We start from the raw sequence: 19500 nt of genomic DNA, 5'->3' as shown, positions 1-19500 counted from the left end.
GCCAAGGGCAAGCGGATACTCATTGAGTAAATCAAGCTCTCGTATGCTCAAGCTGCCATCAAAGTTTCCAAGTAGCACGTTGATGAAATTGCCAAAGAATAAGTTGGATTGTTTGATACAAGGGTTGATTACTGAAAGGTGATCCACTTCTCTGAAATCCGAGAAGAGAGAAAGTCGAAAGCCATTGAAGATGTGTAAGATAAGATATTGACATTGGCAGAAATCGATTTGTTTTCAGAAGAAATGGAGCAGAGATATTTCATTGAGATAAAACTCCGAGACAGTGTGCTATGATATATAATTAGGCAGAGAAGAGAGAACTTTGATGCTAGTAACCCTCAAACAAAATATGATGTCGTGGTGATTCAACAGTTAGAGATGAATGCATTATCCATTTATGTGATTATGATTAGAGTATGAATTGCCGATTGAAGATGAAATAGTAACTCTAGTTGCCGATGAGCTGGACCATGAAGCAGCAAGTCAAGATATTTCAACTCTCATGGCAACACCACACACTGACGAGGGTGAGATACCAATATAGGAAACTCTAGCCAGACCCCCATCCACTCAAAACGATAATATTCCATCTGTATAAGAACTCCCCACAACTAAAGGAATCACTATCCCCAAACATCCATGAGGTACCATACCTTCTTTTGAGCAATTATTTGGTTTTTATGAAAATCCATCCACCTAACCACTCCATGAAGATAGTTCTTTGCCAACCGGTGGCACCAACAATGCATGTCCTCTGTCGTCTTCATCTCGTATGCTTCATGTACCAGAGATGTCACTTACATCAGTGGATGATGTAATGGAGTCACTCTCCCAATTTGTCTTTGAACAGGTCCAACTGAGACCAAAACCAATGGAAGATTTGGCTGAGACGCAACCGGAACAAATGGTAGAAGCTCCATCTTCACCACTCATCACTCCAACCATCAATCCGATACATACAATGGATGAGGATATCTCTCCAACTACTCTAACCGGTGGAGAACTGGTGATTCATCAGGACTCTTCTCCATTTGAACCGCAGCCAGAACCCCTCAGGATATCTCGTTCCGCATCTTCATCTCAGACTCCTAACGACTTATCTAAGCCTGATGACCTCGCCGAAGGGGATCTATCGCCTCAACATCTATTGGATCAACTTCAAGCTTAATTTTTCAAAGTCCGTAAACATCCTATAAGTAAAGCATTTCGCTCACACCATTGTGTTTGATCACTTCAAAAGTTAGGCTATGAAGGATATAAGCTTCCTTGGCAAACGTGTCTTGAACATGAGTACTAATCAGACAACATTGAAAAATCAAGCCGTGAACATGAATGTAGAACTCTCAGTCCAGATTAAACATATCAAAATTCACATGGACATCCGCCTCGGTCAAATTCAATAAACCCTTGGCAGCCAGTTACAAGAAGTTATCAAGTATATACACTGTGGTAATGCCAAAAATAGAGAAATTGATTACAAAAATATGGAGGAACAGAAAAGGACGACAGAGAGAGACAAATATGAAGAAGCCAAGAGAGATGAAGAAAAGAGAAGACAAGAAGAAGAGGTGGTGGAGTGTAAGAACCTAAAATTAATTATCCGATAATTTGAATCATTAGAATAATTATTGACCTCATTCATTAAAATAACTAATTACGAAAAATAAATTCAGAAAGTGCATTAAAATATGTATTTTAGAATATCAGAGTTAATACGATATAAAATAAAAAAGATTTAAATAACATACGAGAGCAAAATAAATTCAAAACTGAGTTAAATGGGCATGTGTTACTATTTTAATAACCAAATTAAAAATATATATATATATATATATGCGCACATACTTACCATTATTCTTTTTCCCTTTTTCCATTAATGGCAAGTATGTGTATATATATGTAATTTATTAATTTAATTTGGTTACTAAAAATAATATCTCATGCTCATTTAACTTGGTTTTGAATTTATTTTTCTCTCGTGTGTTATTTAAATTTCATGTTATATTTTATATTTTACTAACTCCGATATTTTAAAATACATATTTTAACACAATTTCTGAACTTATATGATATAATTAATTATTTTAATTATTTAGCTCAATAATTATTCTAATTACGCAAAATTACTAGATAATTAATTCTATGGTCTTACATTTCTCTACATATGCAGGAGCTGTAGTCACGGAACATTCCTAAAATCTTGTTTCTTTTACATATGCAGTTACTTTTGTTCACATGTTATTTATCTAGCTAATATTTTAATCGATTGTTTGCATTGAATATATCGTATATCACTAGTCTGATCGGACCGTTTTCACACTAAATTTTTGTTAATGGTTCAATTCAATCTAACCATTCAAGAAAATGTTTTAACAACTAAAAACTATTAAAGTCAACTCAAATTTAATACATTATTTTAAAATGTTTATTCAACCTCTCGCTAAATACATTTTTCGATCTCAATACATTTTCATAAAACAAACGGCGTGGTGGGTGCATGCGAATCAAGCTAGCATATCATATTACCTGGTCAATTTGAATATTTGATTCTTATACTTGTAATGACTTAATTCTAAGAAATTCACCAAATTTGATAAATTTATTTGTGGGGCCCCGGGTTCGATATCTAATACTAATAATTTTAAATGTATCAAACCAAACGATTTAATAAATATATAATTTCTTGTTCACAAACTGACATAAACATCGTCAGAATAATTTAAATGTCTCAAATGTTTGAAATATAGTTTTCAACATGTTAAAATAACTAGTGAACAAAAGTAATCCAAACATCATCAAATAGCTCCTAAGACCCGAGAATCCCACTCTAACTCGTATCTCCTCGCCTGGAACTGGACTCTGGCATCCCAAGCCTCGCCTCACCGACCGTCAAGCACATGAAAACAAGAGGTAGCCGATGTGCCGATGAGTATAAACCCAGTATGATACAATCAATAACATATGAGAATTTAATTTTCAAAATAGTTCATATAAATCCATAAAGATGCAATATAATGCAATGCATGATCAGAAGCTGTGGGCTATCAATAAATTTCAAGATCAAGTGAATCATCTGGTCATAGGGTACCCAAGGAAAGAGAATCCCCCAGCAACATCCACCGACTCATCCGCTCGAGGTGGGGTGCTGTGTTCTACAATTCCAGGACTATGGTGCGCCTATAGAGAGTGTTCAGGCCATAGTAGCGACCTCCGCATACACTATGCCAACTCAACTATAGCCCCATACGTCCAACAAATCAATATATCAAGGCGACCTCCGCCATATCAAATCTGAATCGAAAAGTAGCTCAATATGCAATGCAATGATGCATTTCAATCTCATCAAGTCAATATCATAATAAGCTCATCTCAAAAGATCAATCATCAAAAATCACAAGTATTTCATCAAGCCATAGAATTTTCAATTTAAAATAAAAATGATAAAAGAAGATCGAAATGTGTAGGTGAGAAGTCTTGAACCTCTGAATTCTACTATAACTCAATAACTCGGATCATTTATAAAAACAGAGCAATTTCTGTACAAAATTCATAATTAATTCAATAATGCTTCGAATCAAGATCCGTAATTTGGATATTCAAGAAAACTCAAATCCCAACAAATGTGTAAAGAAGGAATCCATATCATTTCTTAACCGTAATATGACATAAAAACATTTATTGAATCATTTTGTCAAACACGTGACGTGCGTGTTAAAGAGTTAGCTCCTCTACAATTCCATTTCTTTTCCAAAATATCAATACATACAATACCATCAATCATTATATTAACAACTTTACCTCAACACTCAAACCAAACAACCCATTGTTTTCCCTTCAATCACTAACCCAAGGAAATAAGCTTTCTTACCTTGCTTCTAAACTCTTGAGGAGAAGAACTTCTAATCTCCAAGCAAAGATTAAGGCTTCAATCAAAGATTAATGTCTTGGAAGAAATTGGGTTGAAGGAGAAATGAGGAACCCTAGCTCTAAACCAATGGAGAGAAATGAGGATGAGAAGAAATGATACAAAAATCATTCCCCAATCTAATATATACCATCCAAACCTCAAAACGCGTTTTTTGTACAAGTTCTGGGCGCCATGGCGCGTGATCTGGCGCAGGGGCGCGCACCATACTGCCCAAACACCAAAATTTCAGCAATGGGCGCGCCATCGCGCGGGATCTGGCGCAGGGGCGCGCCGTATTCTGTCCAAAACGCATTTTTTACTTCAGAATTTGCGAAAGTGGTAAACTAGAAAGTTGTGGCCCTATGTCTTGGCTTGCATCTCCAATTGGCCTCATGTCATTTAGAGGTCTGAGTAAAAAGTTATGCTCAATCTCCCAACATGTGTCATTATAGGAACGACGATACGCAAGACACACTTCGGGGCGCTTTTGGCTCGTCTTCCCTAATGATTTGACCAAACTCAAAATAAGAAAGTTATAGTTTTATGTCTTATCGTTTTAATGAAAGTGGCCTCATATCAATTGGATCAATATACAAAACATTATGCTAAAAACCACAACTACTGCCACATTTTTCATAACGTTTCTGCACTTCCATTACCTATTTAGCTCAAATTCAACCTTTAATTCTACCCATCCATTATCTATTCAATTCTATAACATTCATTACCATTCATACCATAACGTAAAGCTATAAACCATCACAACTACTGCCACAATTTTATTTTTTTTTCAAAATTCGGGCATTACAATTCCTCCCCTCTAAAAATAGATTTCGTCCTCGAAATCAATCATCTCTTTCAAGTCTAAAATGTAATGATCAATACCGAAAATAAAATCGAGAATAGAAGCGTACTTCATTTGAATAACTCTGTATATTTATGTCTCATTTTATCTTCTATTCCCAAGTTGCCTCTTCGACATCATGTCTATTCCACTGTACTTTAATCAAAGTATCAATTTATTCCTGAGTTGTTTATCTTTTCTATTTAGAACTTTAATCGGTCTCTCAATGTAGCTCAAATTCTGATCTAACTCAACTTCATCGGGTGGAAGTACATGAGAAGGATCTGGATGATATTTCCTCAACATGGACACATGAAAAACATCATGAACACCTGATAACGCAGGAGGAAGAGCTAATCTATAAGCCAAATCACCAACACGTTCCAAAATCTCATACGGACCTATGAATCTCGGTGATAATTTACCATTCTTTCCAAATCTAACTGTACCACGAAAAGGAGATATTTTCAGAAAAACTCTGTCACCTTTCTCAAAAATCAACGGCCGTCTCCTGATGTTCGCATACTTAGCCTGTCTATCCTAAGCAGCTCTCATACGACTCTGAATCAATTTCACCTTCTCTGTCATATCTCTTATCATATCAGGCCCTACAATTGGTGCTTCAGATAAATAGTCCCAATACAGAGGAGATCGACACTTCCTGCCATATAGTGCTTCAAATGGTGACATTCCAATGCTCACTTGATAATTATTGTTATAAGAAAACTCGACAAGTGGTAACGAATCCTGCCAACCAATACCAAAATCCATCACTACAGCTCTCAGCATATCCTCTAATATCTGAATAGTAAGTTCTGACTGTCCGTCTATCTGAGGATGATATACTGTACTCAAATGCAAACGAGTACCAAGGGCTCCTTGTAAACTCTGCCAAAAATGAGAAGAAAATCTGGGATCACGATCTGATACAATTGACTTAGGCACACCATGCAATCTCAAAACTTCTCTGATGTACAATCTGGCCATCTGATCATGCCTATATGTCATCTGATAAGGAATGAAACACGAAGACTTGGTTAATCTGTCAACGATAATCCAAATTGCATCGCAACCCCTCGACGACCTCGGCAATTTCGTGACAAAGTCCATGGTGATACGATCCCACTTCCATTCTGGAACTTTAAGGCTATGCAAAAGACCTCATGGTCGCTTTCTTTCTGCTTTCACTTGTTGACAATTCAAACAACGAGATACAAATTCTGCTATGTCAGATTTCATTCTTTTTCACCAAAATTGTTTTTTCAAATCATTGTACATCTTTTTACTTCCAGGGTGTATACTGAACTTACTGCAATGAGCATCACGCAAAATCTGTATCCTCAACTCTGAAATATTAGGAACTACAATACGATCATTCACAAACAAAATACCCTCATTATTGACCTGAAATTCTGATTGATGTCCTGATTTGACAAGTTCAACTGATTTTTGAATGCTTTGATCTAACTTTTGGGCCTCTCTAATTTTGACAAACAACTCGGGTTCTGCCTGAATCATAAATACTCTTACAGGTTGAGTATCTACCACAAAATCCAAACCAGAAAGACAACATTCTTCTACTAAATCAGATACACTGCTAGTGATCAAGGACATATTACATATTTTTCTGCTCAAATCATCGGCTGCTGCATTAGACTTTCCTGGATAATATTTTATTTCGCAATCATAGTTTTTCAACAAATCTAACCAATGCCTCTGTCTCATGTTCAACTCTGCTTGTGAAAAGAGATATTTCAAACTCTTATGATCAGTGAATATCTCAAATTTCTCCCCATACAAGTAGTGACGCCAAATTTTTAAGGCAAAAACCACTGCTGCTAGTTCCAAGTCATGCACTGGGTATCTAGACTCATGTGGCTTCAACTGTCGTGAAGCATAGGCAACCACACGGCCATGTTGCATTAATACACAACCCAGTCCTTGATGTGAAGCATCAGTGTGCACTGTAAATCCTCCTACACCTGATGGAATAGTCAGAACTGGAGCACTAGTCAATCTCTGCTTAAGTTCAACAAAACTAGCCTCACATGCTTGCGACCAAATAAATGGTATATTCTTTTGTGTCAGCTGGGTAATTGGCCTCGCAATCTGTGAGAATCCTTCAATAAATCTGCGATAATGGCCTGCCAAACCGATAAAACTACGTACCTCAGGAACTGATGTCGGTCTAGACCAATTGATGACTGCCTCAACTTTACTCGGATCAACTGATATACCAGCACTCGAAATCACATGTCCAAGGAATACCACTCTATCCAACCAAAACTCGCATTTGGATAATTTAGCATACAACTTTTCAGTTCTCAAAATTTGCAAAACAGCTCTCAAGTGCTCAACATGCTCAATTTCAGATTTTGAATAAATAAGAATATCATCAATGAAGATCACAACAAATTGATCTATATACCGTTGAAACACACGGTTCATCAAATCCATAAATACCGCAGGTGCATTGGTCAACCCAAAAGGCATAACCAAAAACTCAAAATGCCCATACCTGGTACGAAAAGCAGTCTTAGGCACATCTGTCTCTCTAACTCTTAGCTGATGATATCCGGATCTTAAATCAATCTTAGAATATACTGAAGAACCCTGCAACTGGTCAAAGAGATCATCAATCCTTGGCAAAGGATACTTATTCTTTACTGTGGCTTTATTCAACTGTCTATAATCGACACAAAGCCTCATAGACCCATCTTTCTTCTTCACGAATAAAACCGGAGCACCCCAAGGTGAAACACTTGGTCTTATATATCCTTTAGCCAATAGATTCTCAAGTTGTTCCTTTAGTTCCTTCAGTTCAATTGGCGCCATCCTATAAGGAGCTCTAGAAATAGGCTGTGTACCTGGCATCAACTCAATGTTGAACTCAACCTCTCGGACTGGAAGAAATCCTGGAATTTCATCTGGGATACATTTGAAAATTCACTAACAATTGGAATATCTGCCAATTTAGGTACTGACCTTGAAATATCAATCGCATAAACCAAGAAACATTCGGCTCCTTTCTGCAACAAACGAGTCATGGACAAAACAGATATCAAAGGAATCTTAGCTCGAGAACCTTTACCATAGAATGTCCAGTGATCTGTCATATCAGGCCTAAACTTAACAATTTTCTGAAAACAATCTACAGTAGCCTTGTATCTTGTCAACATGTCAATACCAACTATGCAGTCAAAATCAGACATCTCCAATATAATACAATCAAGCTCAATGACATTATCCTCATAACGAAATTCACAACCACTTATCATTTCAGCTGACCTCATCACTTTGCCCAGTGGAGTAGAAATAGATAAGGTAGATGATAATGGTATAGAATGCAACGAATGCAATGTGACAAAGTACTCAGATATGAAAGTATGTGATGCACCCGTATCCATCAAAACATAAGCAGGATAACCTGAGAGAAAACAATTACCTGCAATGATATTATCTGGAGCATGATGTGCCTCAGCCTCACTGAGTGCAAAAACTCGAGCCTGCTGTCTAGGTGGATGTCCTGCCCTGTGGCCACCACTCTGTTTGTTCTGATCTGACCGGTTTGATTGCTGATAAGAATGAACTGTAGGGGTCTGACGATTCTGGTGAGGTGTCTGTCTCGATGATCCCCCACTCTGAGATATTTCACTGCCACGATTAGGACACACTCGAGCATAGTGTCCCACCTGGTTACACAAGTGGCAAGCTCCTGAGATTCCTCTACACTGATCGGTATAATGTCTACTACCACACTGACCACAAGTTGTGCCTGAATAACCAGTGCTCTGAACTGAACCAGACTGTCTCAATCCACTAGAATTCGAAAAATTACTGCCATGCCTCTTAAATTGCTTCCCTCTAGCCCTAAACTGCTCTCTTATGTTGCCACTATTACCCTGTCTGAACTGCTGTCGGAACTGTGGCTGTTGGGGTCGTTGCGAATACTGAGAACCTCTCTGCCTATTGATTCCGGTTTCAGCTCCCTTTGCTCTATCAAGAGCCTCAGCAAAAGTGTTAGGCCTTCCAGTATTAACCAGGGTAAAGATATCAGGATTAAGACCATTTATGAAGTGATCAGCCTTAGCTTCTTCATCGGATGCTACATGAGAAGCAAATCTCAGTAAATTCGAGAACTTAGCAACATAGTCCTCAATATTCAGATTTTCCTGCTTTAAATTTGCAAACTCAGCTCTCCTATCTTTCCTGTAAGAGGTAGGAAAGAAACGCTGATAAAATTCAGATTTAAAAATATCCTAGGTAAAAATCGTACCTCGACCCTCTAAAGCTTTCTTTGTCATGATCCACCAACTCTTAGCAACATCCAATAACTGATGAACAACTAATTTGATTCTACGATCATCTGGATACTCAAGAGATTCAAATAATTGATCCATATTCTCCAACCAGTTCTCACACTCTAATGCATTCTCGGTACCCTTCAACATCGGTGGGTGCAAAGACTGAAATCTAGCTAACAGTATCTCCATCGGAGTCGGAGTTGTATCCATCTGAGTATGAGTAGCACTACCCTGATCTTGTGCCACTGGTATGTTCTGTCTAGGACTACCACTGAGTAGTCCATGTCTGATATACAATAGATCAAACATAGATAAATCACAATATCATAATCATCTCAATCTTGTATCAATCATCTCTGGCTCTCGAGACTCAATAATCTCAAAAATCTCGAATATAGCTCAACAATAGAGTATCTCAATTATGATCATGTATTTCACATTACGGCACGGTGAAAATGCTAGAAAATATATCACATGATCAAGCAATTCGAACTGACTCGATCTACCCTGTTCCCAAATATCATACGCTGTGATACCACCTAATGTGGGGCCCCGGGTCCGATATCTAATACTAATAATTTTAAATGTATCAAACCAAACGATTTAATAAAATATATAATTTCTTGTTCACAAACTGACATAAAAATCGTCAGAATAATTTAAATATCTCAAATGTTTGAAATATAATTTTAACATGTCAAAATAACTAGTGAACAAAAGTAATCCAAACATCATCAAATAGCTCCTAAGACCCGAGAATCCCACTCTAACTCGTATCTCCTCGCCTGGAACTGGACTCTGGCATCCCAAGCCTCACCTCACCGACCGTCAAGCACATGAAAACAAGAGGTAGCCGACGTGCCGATGAGTATAAACCCAGTATGATACAATCAATAACATATGAGAATTTAATTTTCAAAATAGTTCATATAAATTCATAAAGATGCAATATAATGCAATGCATGATCAGAAGCTGTGGGCTATCAATAAATTTCAAGATAAAGTGAATCATCTGGTCATAGGGTACCCAAGAAAAGAGAATCCCCCAACAACATCCACCGACTCATCCGCTCGAGGTGGGATGCTGTGTTCTACAATCCCAGGACTATGGTGCGCCTATAGAGAGTGTTCAGGCCATAGTAGCGACCTCCACATACACTATGCCAACTCAACTATAGCCCCATACGTCCAACAAATCAATATATCAAGGCGACCTCCGCCATATCAAATCTGAATCGAAAAGTGGCTCAATATGCAATGCAATGATGCATTTCAATCTCATCAAGTCAATATCATAATAAGCTAATCTCAAAAGATCAATCATCAAAAATCACAAGTATTTCATCAAGCCATAGAATTTTCAATTTAAAATAAAAATGATACTTTTACCTCGTATATTACCGACCGTAACATATCTTTCAAATATTACCAAAAGAAGATCGAAATGTGTAGGTGAGAAGTCTTGAACCTCTGAATTCTACTATAACTCAATAACTCTGATCATTTATAAAAACAGAGCAATTTCTGTACAAAATTCATAATTAATTCAATAATGCTTCGAATCAATATCCGCAATTTGGATATTCAAGAAAACTCAAATCCCAACAAATGTGTAAAGAAGGAATCCATATCATTTCTTAACCGTAATATGACATAAAAACATTTATTGAATCATTTTGTCAAACACGTGACGTGCGTGCTAAAGAGTTAGCTCCTCTACAATTCCATTTCTTTTCCAAAATATCAATACATACAATACCATCAATCATTATATTAACAACTTTACCTCAACACTCAAACCAAACAACCCATTGTTTTCCCTTCAATTACTAACCCAAGGAAATAAGCTTTCTTACCTTGCTTCTAAACTCTTGAGGAGAAGAACTTCTAATCTTCAAGCAAAGATTAAGGCTTCAATCAAAGATTAATGTCTTGGAAGAAATTGGGTTGAAGGAGAAATGAAGAACCCTAGCTCTAAACCGATGGAGAGAAATGAGGATGAGAAGAAATGATACAAAAATCATTCCCCAATCTAATATATACCGTCCAAACCTCAAAACACATTTTTTATACAAGTGCTGGGCGTCATGGCGCGTGTTTTGGCGCAGGGCCGCGGACCATACTGCCCAAACACCAAAATTTCAGTAATGGGCGCGCCATCGCGCGGGATCTGGCGCAGGGACAGTGCCGTATTCTGTCCAAATCGCATTTTTAACTTCAGAATTTGCGAAAGTGGTAAACTAGAAATTTGTAGCCCTATGTCTTGGCTTACATCGCCAATTGGCCTCATGTCATTTGAAGGTCTGAGTAAAAAGTTATGCTCAATCTCCCAACATGTGTCATTGTAGGAACGACGATACGCACGACACACTTCGGGGCGCTTTTGGCTCAGTCTTCCCTAATGATTTGACCAAAACTTCAAAATAAGAAAGTTATAGATTTATGTCTTATCTTTCTAATGAAAGTGGCCTGACATCAATTGGATCAATATACAAAACATTATGCTAAAAACCACAACTACTGTCACATTTTTCATACCGTTTCTGCACTTTCATTACCTATTTAGCTCAAATTCAACATTTGATTATACCCATCCATTATCTATTCAATTCTATAACATTCATTACCATTCATACCATAACGTAAAGCCATAAATCATCACAACTACTGCCACAATTTTATTTTTTTCTAAATTCGGGCATTACATTATTCGTTTATATTTGTTGTGTGTTTTAAAAATAATTTGAATATTTGATTCCTTATCTTAACTTGTGATGGCCTAATTATTCACACATTCACCAAATTTAATAAATTTATTCCTTCATATTTGTTATGTGTACAATCAAGTGAGTTCTAAAAATGATTTTTTGGTTGTGAAAGTCACACTTTTAAGATAATAACATTAAAATTTTAATGTTTGGAAAAATATGATTAGTCCCTTTTGTTCGTTTATGGCTCTCTATATTTATTTAATTTAGCATTTTTTTCATGACTTATTTGAGAAACTTTATTTTTTAAATAAACTTGATTGAACAGAGATTCTACCATGTATATCTTTTGGCACTTCCTAAAAGACAAACTTCAATGATAATCTTCGTTATTTCTAGTAAAATAATATCCGAGGTCTGTGGATGTTCTATATATATTTAATGTTTGTAGACGCGTTACGTGTTTGTATAATTTTTTTTTATTTTTTTTAAAATTTAATAAATATTTTTATAATTTATTTGATTTATATTATAATACAAGTTATTTGTTAATATAAAAATTATCTAGGGGCATTATGGTACTTGTAAAATTAGGCAATATTGTAATAAAATTGCCAAGGAGCAAGTTGAGAATTGGCCAACCACAAACTATTTCTTGGTATGTCCTCACATAAGTAAAATTGCATATAAGTAGAATGTGTATAATTATAATATATTTTATTTTAAAATAATTGATTTAGATTTTATTTTACAAATTAAATACAAATATGATATTGGGGCAAATTGGAAAACAATTAGTTGATAGGTCATACCAGAAATGGTTATTTTCAGTAGATTACATTTCGAAATTCCGTTCAAACAAAGATTAAATTTTATTTAAAATCGGGCACTTATACTTTAGCACTAAAAACTATAACGAGTAGTGATTGTGTAACTCAAATATTTTGAACCATATAGTAGCATAAACTTCACGTTTCGATCGCTCTTCAAGCATGAATAATTATGGTTATCAACAATCATCCTGTCAATGATTGCAATCATTGCAATACAAGTGAGTCAAACACGTGGACTAGAATCTAATATCAATTGTAAGATTGAATGTTTGAACAAAATGATAGTCGGTAACATTGCAACTTTTCCAATACCAATGGTTACATTTGACGGCGTTGGTCGCTCTGTGCATCATAATATGTAAAAATCTTGTAGTGAATTCAAATATTTTAACTATACAATAAACCAAACGTCACTTTCAATCCATCTCGTAGTAGAGATAATTATTGCTCGCAATTATTTAAATTTTCATGATACAAATTTTGCCCATCTCACAAGTTTTGCTAAATTCTGTCAACCAATAGTTGTGTGATTTATAAAATAGATAATTAGTTGCACATTTTTTATTCGAAAATAAATCATTTAATTCTTATATCCCTTCAAGTCATGGTCCGATTAAGACGTCCCACCGAATTAAATGTGACCTTTTACACTAGATATATATATATATATATCTACTTATCCACTTTAGACTAATGAAGTTTCTTGCTATTCTATGTTATATTTGAATTGCACTTCAAATATATAAGTCTTCAAGTTTGGTACAATTTCACTGGCATCGATTCAATAATTTTGGCTGGCGTCTGCTAATTTTGAAAATAGCATAAATACAAAAAATAGTTAAAATTCTAAATTCAATAAAAATGATAGAAATCTTTTTATTTTAATTTAATTTGAGAAATTTCCCTATTACTTTCGAAGATATAAAATAAGTAAATTTTCAAGCAATATCGATTAATGTAGGTTTTTTGAAAAATATTGTCACAATATTGCAAAATTGCATTCTTCATCTTGAAAAATAGTTCGAAATCAAAATGACAAAAACTTGTGTGAGACGGTTTCACTGGTCATATTTTGTGAGATTAGTCTTTTATTTGGGTCATCCATGAAATAATATTACTTTTTATGATAAGAGTATTATTTTTTATTCTGAATATCGATAGGGTTGACCCGTCTCATAGATAAAGATTCGTTAGACCGTCTCATAAGAGACCTACTCAATCAAAATTAGGCGATTAATCAAATTTCATAATCTACCAAGTTCAAAATCGAAAATCGATATCGAATATTGCCTCTAAAGCATACGTGACCATAGATAAGCTTATATATACTACATATGTAGAAGATCAAAATCCGAAAAAACAAACATAGCGTAATAAAAAATGCAGTTTTCCATTACAGAACACATAAAACTTTTTCTACCAACTATATGTGGGTTCACTTAATAGAAACATAACATTTATTTTATTAAATTTCAATTTATCAAAACCTACGGCGCCTTAGTGGTGGTTCCATCACAAATGGATGAGAAATAATATTAATTTGAGCCTTTTTGAGATTTTATTTTAAAGAGTAGGTCTCTTGTGAGACGGTCTCACGAATCTTTATCTGTGAGACGGGAAAATCCTAACAATATTTACAATAAATAAGATATCAGTCTCACAAAATACGATCCGTGAGACTGAGACCTCACACAAGTTTTTTGCCTATTTTAAAATACACACAAAAATTTCACAAAATAATATTTTTAAAAAGTGTCGGTTTTATCTAATTATGTATTTCTTTTTTGTATTTTTTTTTCAATTTCATAATTATATTGGACCTTGATTAAACCAACAATCTTGGCATATTTTGTGTGCTTATTATAAGGTCCTATATAGTATTTTTTGCTTCAAACCAATTAACATATAAATAATTTTAGAATTAAGAACATTCGGGGACAATTTTTTCAAACGATTGTCTCTAATTAGGTAAAATAATATGAGTAGGGAGGGCTATTTTGACAGTTTTAGGGTCTAATTATTTTGTGGCTGATTGTTAATCATAACAATTAATATAGTGGGAGCATGATGTTTACTTTTAAATTATTTTTATTTAAATATGTAATTATTTTATGGTTTATTCCTAAGTAAGACAATTATTTCAATTTTTTTTTTAATTTTACAACATTCATTATTATTTAATAACAATAATAATAATGATCAACAAATTTAATATATATTCGATATGTTGCACACTTACCATACACACTTATATAAGTATCGATGATGTGATATAATTTCGATACGTTGTACACCTATCATACACACTTATATAAGTATCGATGATGTGACACTCACATATTGGATGTGATAAAACATTGAAAAATTGCGTATCCAATATATGTGTATCACCTCGTCACCGGTATATATATATATATATTATATATATATGAAACGAGAAAACAATGACATTTTTTTTTTGTATATATAGCTTATTAGCCTTCGCTCCAAAAAAATGTCGCCGTTTTCTCGTTTCTAATTAACCTGCAAAAACATCAACTGTTTATGGATTCCGGCGCATTTCCCTTGACCGTGAAGCGGCACGAGGTGGTGACTGCCGCCGCGTTGCCGATGCAAGAGCATTGGCTGCCAATGTCGAACCTGGATTTGCTCCTCCCGCCACTCGACTTCGGAATCTTCCTCTGCTACAAGAGAAACCAAGACAACAACATGGTGAGCGTGATGAAGAAGGCCTTAGCCAAAACCCTGGTATCCTTCTACCCGTTCGCCGGAGAAGTCGTGCAGAACCGCCACGACGAGCCTGAGATACTGTGCAACAACCAGGGTGTCGATTTCGTGCACGCTTGTGCGGATGTAGGGTTAATGGATCTGGATCTTCACCACCCGGACGTGTCTGTTCATGGGAGACTTGTTCCTCTCAAGACGCATGGCGTGCTAGCCGTTCAGGTACACTTGCTCAGTTATGATAATATTCAGAAATTAAAAACCATCGTGTTAACTCTCAAGGTTTATTTTTGTGCAAATATTATTATTTATATCCAAATTATTACTTTTCATTATAAATGTTAACTAGATTGACATATAGATTGGGAATATTATCTCATAATATATCTATTTTTTTAATAAATACAAGTTCTAAAAAAGCATTAATTTTATATAAAAGGTCATATGATTGTATGATATTTGCCCGAATCTTATCGAACAAAAAAATATATACAACTCGCCTAATTTAATTTTTAAATATATATGTTTATTATTCATATATGGACAAAATTATAAATTAGTTAGATTGCCAAAATATACCAATTCCACCACGTTAAAATTAATGACGTTTAGTTCTACCTTTTCTCGCCAACTAATTTTTTAAACATTATATATATAATGTTTCTAAATATTTATTAAACATTATATATATTTCTTAAACTACTTAATTAATAAGTATGACTTTGTGCCCCGACAACCGACACCTAACCCACTCTAATTATTATTTTACAATCTTATTTATATATTGAATTAGTATATCATGACGTGCAAATTAGCTTATCATGGAAAAAAAAAGAATGCGCAAGAAGATATTTATTATATATATAAGTAATACCCTAAATCTCATAATTTTTTCAATAAAATTATTTTAATTAATAATAAATATTTTTATCGGAAAAATGATAAAATAAATTTATAGACAAAATATTATATATTATAGTAGTTGATGGCATTTTTGGAAACACACACCATCCACCATAATAACAAATAAAATATATATGATTAAGAATAGTTAAAGCAACACATAATTTATAACTAAAAATAAAATTATATTATAAATATTGAAGTATTTGTAAAAAATAATCTGCTAAAGTATTACATCTATTTCATATATGTGATTTTAATTAGGAAAAAAAAAAGGTAAAATCTGTCTGGTGAGAGTTACTACCTCTATATATGACATTTCATTAATCTTGGAATAGATAAATATTTATTTTTAATAATATTTTTTCTAATTTTTTTTTACCAATACACATGTTTCATTATAGAATGAGATATTTTTAACAATTTTTAATATCATTAGGCATAGTTTGGTACATGGGATAAGGGAATGATTGATAAATAATGTGTATTTAACAATTGATGTCCCTTCTATTAAGTGTGATAATTTTAATTTAATGATAAAATACACTACAAATGATTTAATTGCCCTCAATTTATAAATGATTTTTATAAATCTATGTTAGTCGGTAGAAATTAAAATCAAATAAATATTTTTATTTATTTTTATATATTATATAATATGATAATTATATAAATAAATTCGAGATAATTATATAAATAATTTTTATAAATATCAATAAAATTATTAATATCACTCGATTAACCTTAAAAATTGATATTTGACTTGACTCACAAAATCAAGGGCTCAATTATCATATTATATAATATATAAAATTAGGTAAAAATAAATAAATCATGCAAGCACTATCTGCGCATGAACAGATAAAAAATATGAACTCAAGCAACAACTTTGAAATTATAAAATTTATTATGATAAGGTTAATTTTTTCATTACAATCTAATATATAAATTAATCACTCTTATTAAATCATACCAAGTATAAATAATATCCTACAATTATTATAAATTTATAATGTATATGAGGTATTAAGAGTTGGAAATTTCCAATTTTACCCTTCTCTTATATTCAAACTCACCCCGCCACTTTCCGCCACCGACCGCCGCTGCCGCCGCCACGATCGCTGCCGGCCGACCGCCGACGTACTGCCGGCCGAGCCCCGGCCGACCGCCGCCGCCGCCGGTCGAAATTTTCGGCCGGCCGTTTCTGGCCGCCGCGTCCCGCCTGCCGTTTTCGGCCGCCGTCCGCCGCCGCCACTGTTGCCGTTGCCGTCGCCGCCGCCGCGGCGAAGGGCAATTTTGTCTTTTTATCAAAAAATTCAAAATTATTCTACACTTAAAAATCTTACCAAACATAATATTATTTTACACCATATATTACCATCCTACCACAATCATTTTTTTTATCATTTACATACTAATCATTAGTTTATCTTATCCTTCCAACCAAATGCAGCCATATTATATATCACATGTTTATCCTATCATGTGTACCAAACTATGCCTTAAAGTAAACATTAAATAAGGATAAATAAAAAATTTATTTGTGTAATTGATTTTTTTTAATGATATTCTTAATATGATCATATATATTTCTAACATATTCTATACTATGTTACTATATTAAAAAAATAATCAAATTTAAAATGAAAAATAAGCCAATTTTTTATAATAAAATTATATTTTGATCAATTAAAATTTTTTAAACACATTTGATAAAATTTTCTTATTTTTTAAATTTTAATATTATTTATAGGTCGGATTAAAGCGGACACAACGTGAATAAATATTTATTTTATATTATTTAGTAACATAATACGGAGGAACAGATGTTGACTTGAGTGTTTATAGGTGACAGATCTGAAATGCGGTGGTCTAGTGATCGGCTGCACCTTCGACCACCGTGTCGCCGATGCCCACTCCGCCAACATGTTCCTCACGGCATGGGCGGAGGTCGCTCAATCCAAGCAAATCACCCTCCTTCCAACGTTCCGCCGCTCGTTTCTCAATCCGCGCCGCCCTCCGCAACCGCATGAATCGCTCGACCAATTTTATGTGCCGCTATCATCTCTGCCGCCGCCTACGTGCGACGACAATCCCCTCAATCACCTCACCAGCCGAATCTACTACGTGAAATCTGAAGAAATTGATCGGATCCAGTATGAAGCGAGCTGCAGCCACGGATCAAAGAGAAGCAGGATCGAGTCCTTTAGCGCATTTCTCTGGAAATCAATCGCCGACACCATCGCCGCTCATATATCGAGAACCGTGAAATTAGGGATTGTAATCGACGGTAGATCAAGGCTGATCACCGACGGGAAAGGCGAATCGAGGCCGTTGGACAGGTATTTCGGGAACGTTCTCTCCATCCCGTACGTACAGGCGTCAGTGTCCGATCTCCAAATGGCGTCTCTTGAGAGTGTCGCTGAGACGGTGCACGGACTCGTGGCGTCGGCGGCCACGGCGGAGCATTTCTCAGCTCTCATCGATTGGGTGGAATTGCGGAGGCCGAAGCCTGCGGTCGTGAAAGTGTACTGTAAGGACGAAAATGACGACGCAGCCATCGTCGTGTCGTCGGGTCAGAGGTTCCCGGTTTTGGATCTTGATTTCGGGTGGGGTGGGCCTGTATTCGGGTCGTACCATTTTCCGTGGGGTGGAGAGACCGGGTACGTGATGCCTATGCCCTGCGCTGATGGGAATGGGGCTTGGATCGTGTACATGCACCTCATGGGAAGGCATCTAGACCTGCTCGAGGCACGTGCGCCTCACGTGTTCACACCGTTTCACCACACATTCTTAAGTCTTGATGCATAAAAGAAAAAAAAAATTATTGGGTTTGTGTTTATATAATATGTATATTGGTAGTGTTTGAAAATACTTAAAAATTATTATGAAACTTCTTTCTTTACAGACTTGAAAAAAAAAAAAAATCATAATATTTTTTTTAAAACATTTGAAACAAATAATAATTCTAAGATTAAATATTTTTAGATCTTTCTTGTAAAAATATGTATTATGAATTTATTGCATTCCAAGATTTCTACGCCTGAATGATAAATATTATCCTAACACATCAATTTTCCTTGATATCATAAATATTGGTGTTCGCACATAAAATTTGAGAGCGTACAAGCATGGAAGTGTGCCAAAGTTATGAAATAATATGATTTCAATTATCAAATGACGTGGATCTCGATTAAGTTGTTACTTCTAACTCTTTCGATAAGCCACAAAGCTAAAAATTTAAACAAAGAATCTGATGAAAATTATATAAGGAATC

The 19500-nt window shown here is 34.9% G+C and overlaps 1 protein-coding gene across 1 annotated transcript; it reads left to right on the top strand.

Annotated features, from left to right (window-relative positions):
* The first annotated feature begins 15084 nt into the window (after positions 1-15084).
* LOC142506099 (coniferyl alcohol acyltransferase-like) lies at positions 15085-19128 on the top strand. The gene is made up of 2 exons (XM_075619248.1): positions 15085-15542; positions 18072-19128. Exons 1-2 carry the CDS (start codon positions 15141-15143, stop codon positions 19032-19034), a joined length of 1365 nt encoding a protein of 454 aa, XP_075475363.1. The 5' UTR covers positions 15085-15140; the 3' UTR covers positions 19035-19128.
* The last annotated feature ends 372 nt before the right edge of the window (positions 19129-19500 follow it).

The sequence above is a fragment of the Primulina tabacum genome, chromosome 10 (assembly GCF_025594145.1).
Source record: "Primulina tabacum isolate GXHZ01 chromosome 10, ASM2559414v2, whole genome shotgun sequence".
Classification (NCBI taxonomy): domain Eukaryota; kingdom Viridiplantae; phylum Streptophyta; class Magnoliopsida; order Lamiales; family Gesneriaceae; genus Primulina; species Primulina tabacum.
The sequence above is the reverse complement of the archived record's forward strand: the minus strand, read 5'-3'. Positions and strand labels throughout refer to the sequence as shown.

What these genes read in the sequence shown, in the direction of transcription:
- LOC142506099 (XM_075619248.1), top strand. Translation starts at nt 15,141, where the DNA reads ATGGATTCCGGCGCATTTCCCTTGACCGTGAAGCGGCACGAGGTGGTG. An exon ending in ATGGCGTGCTAGCCGTTCAG is followed by an intron (nt 15,543 to 18,071) that starts GTACACTTGCTC and finishes GAGTGTTTATAG; the next exon opens with GTGACAGATCTGAAATGCGG.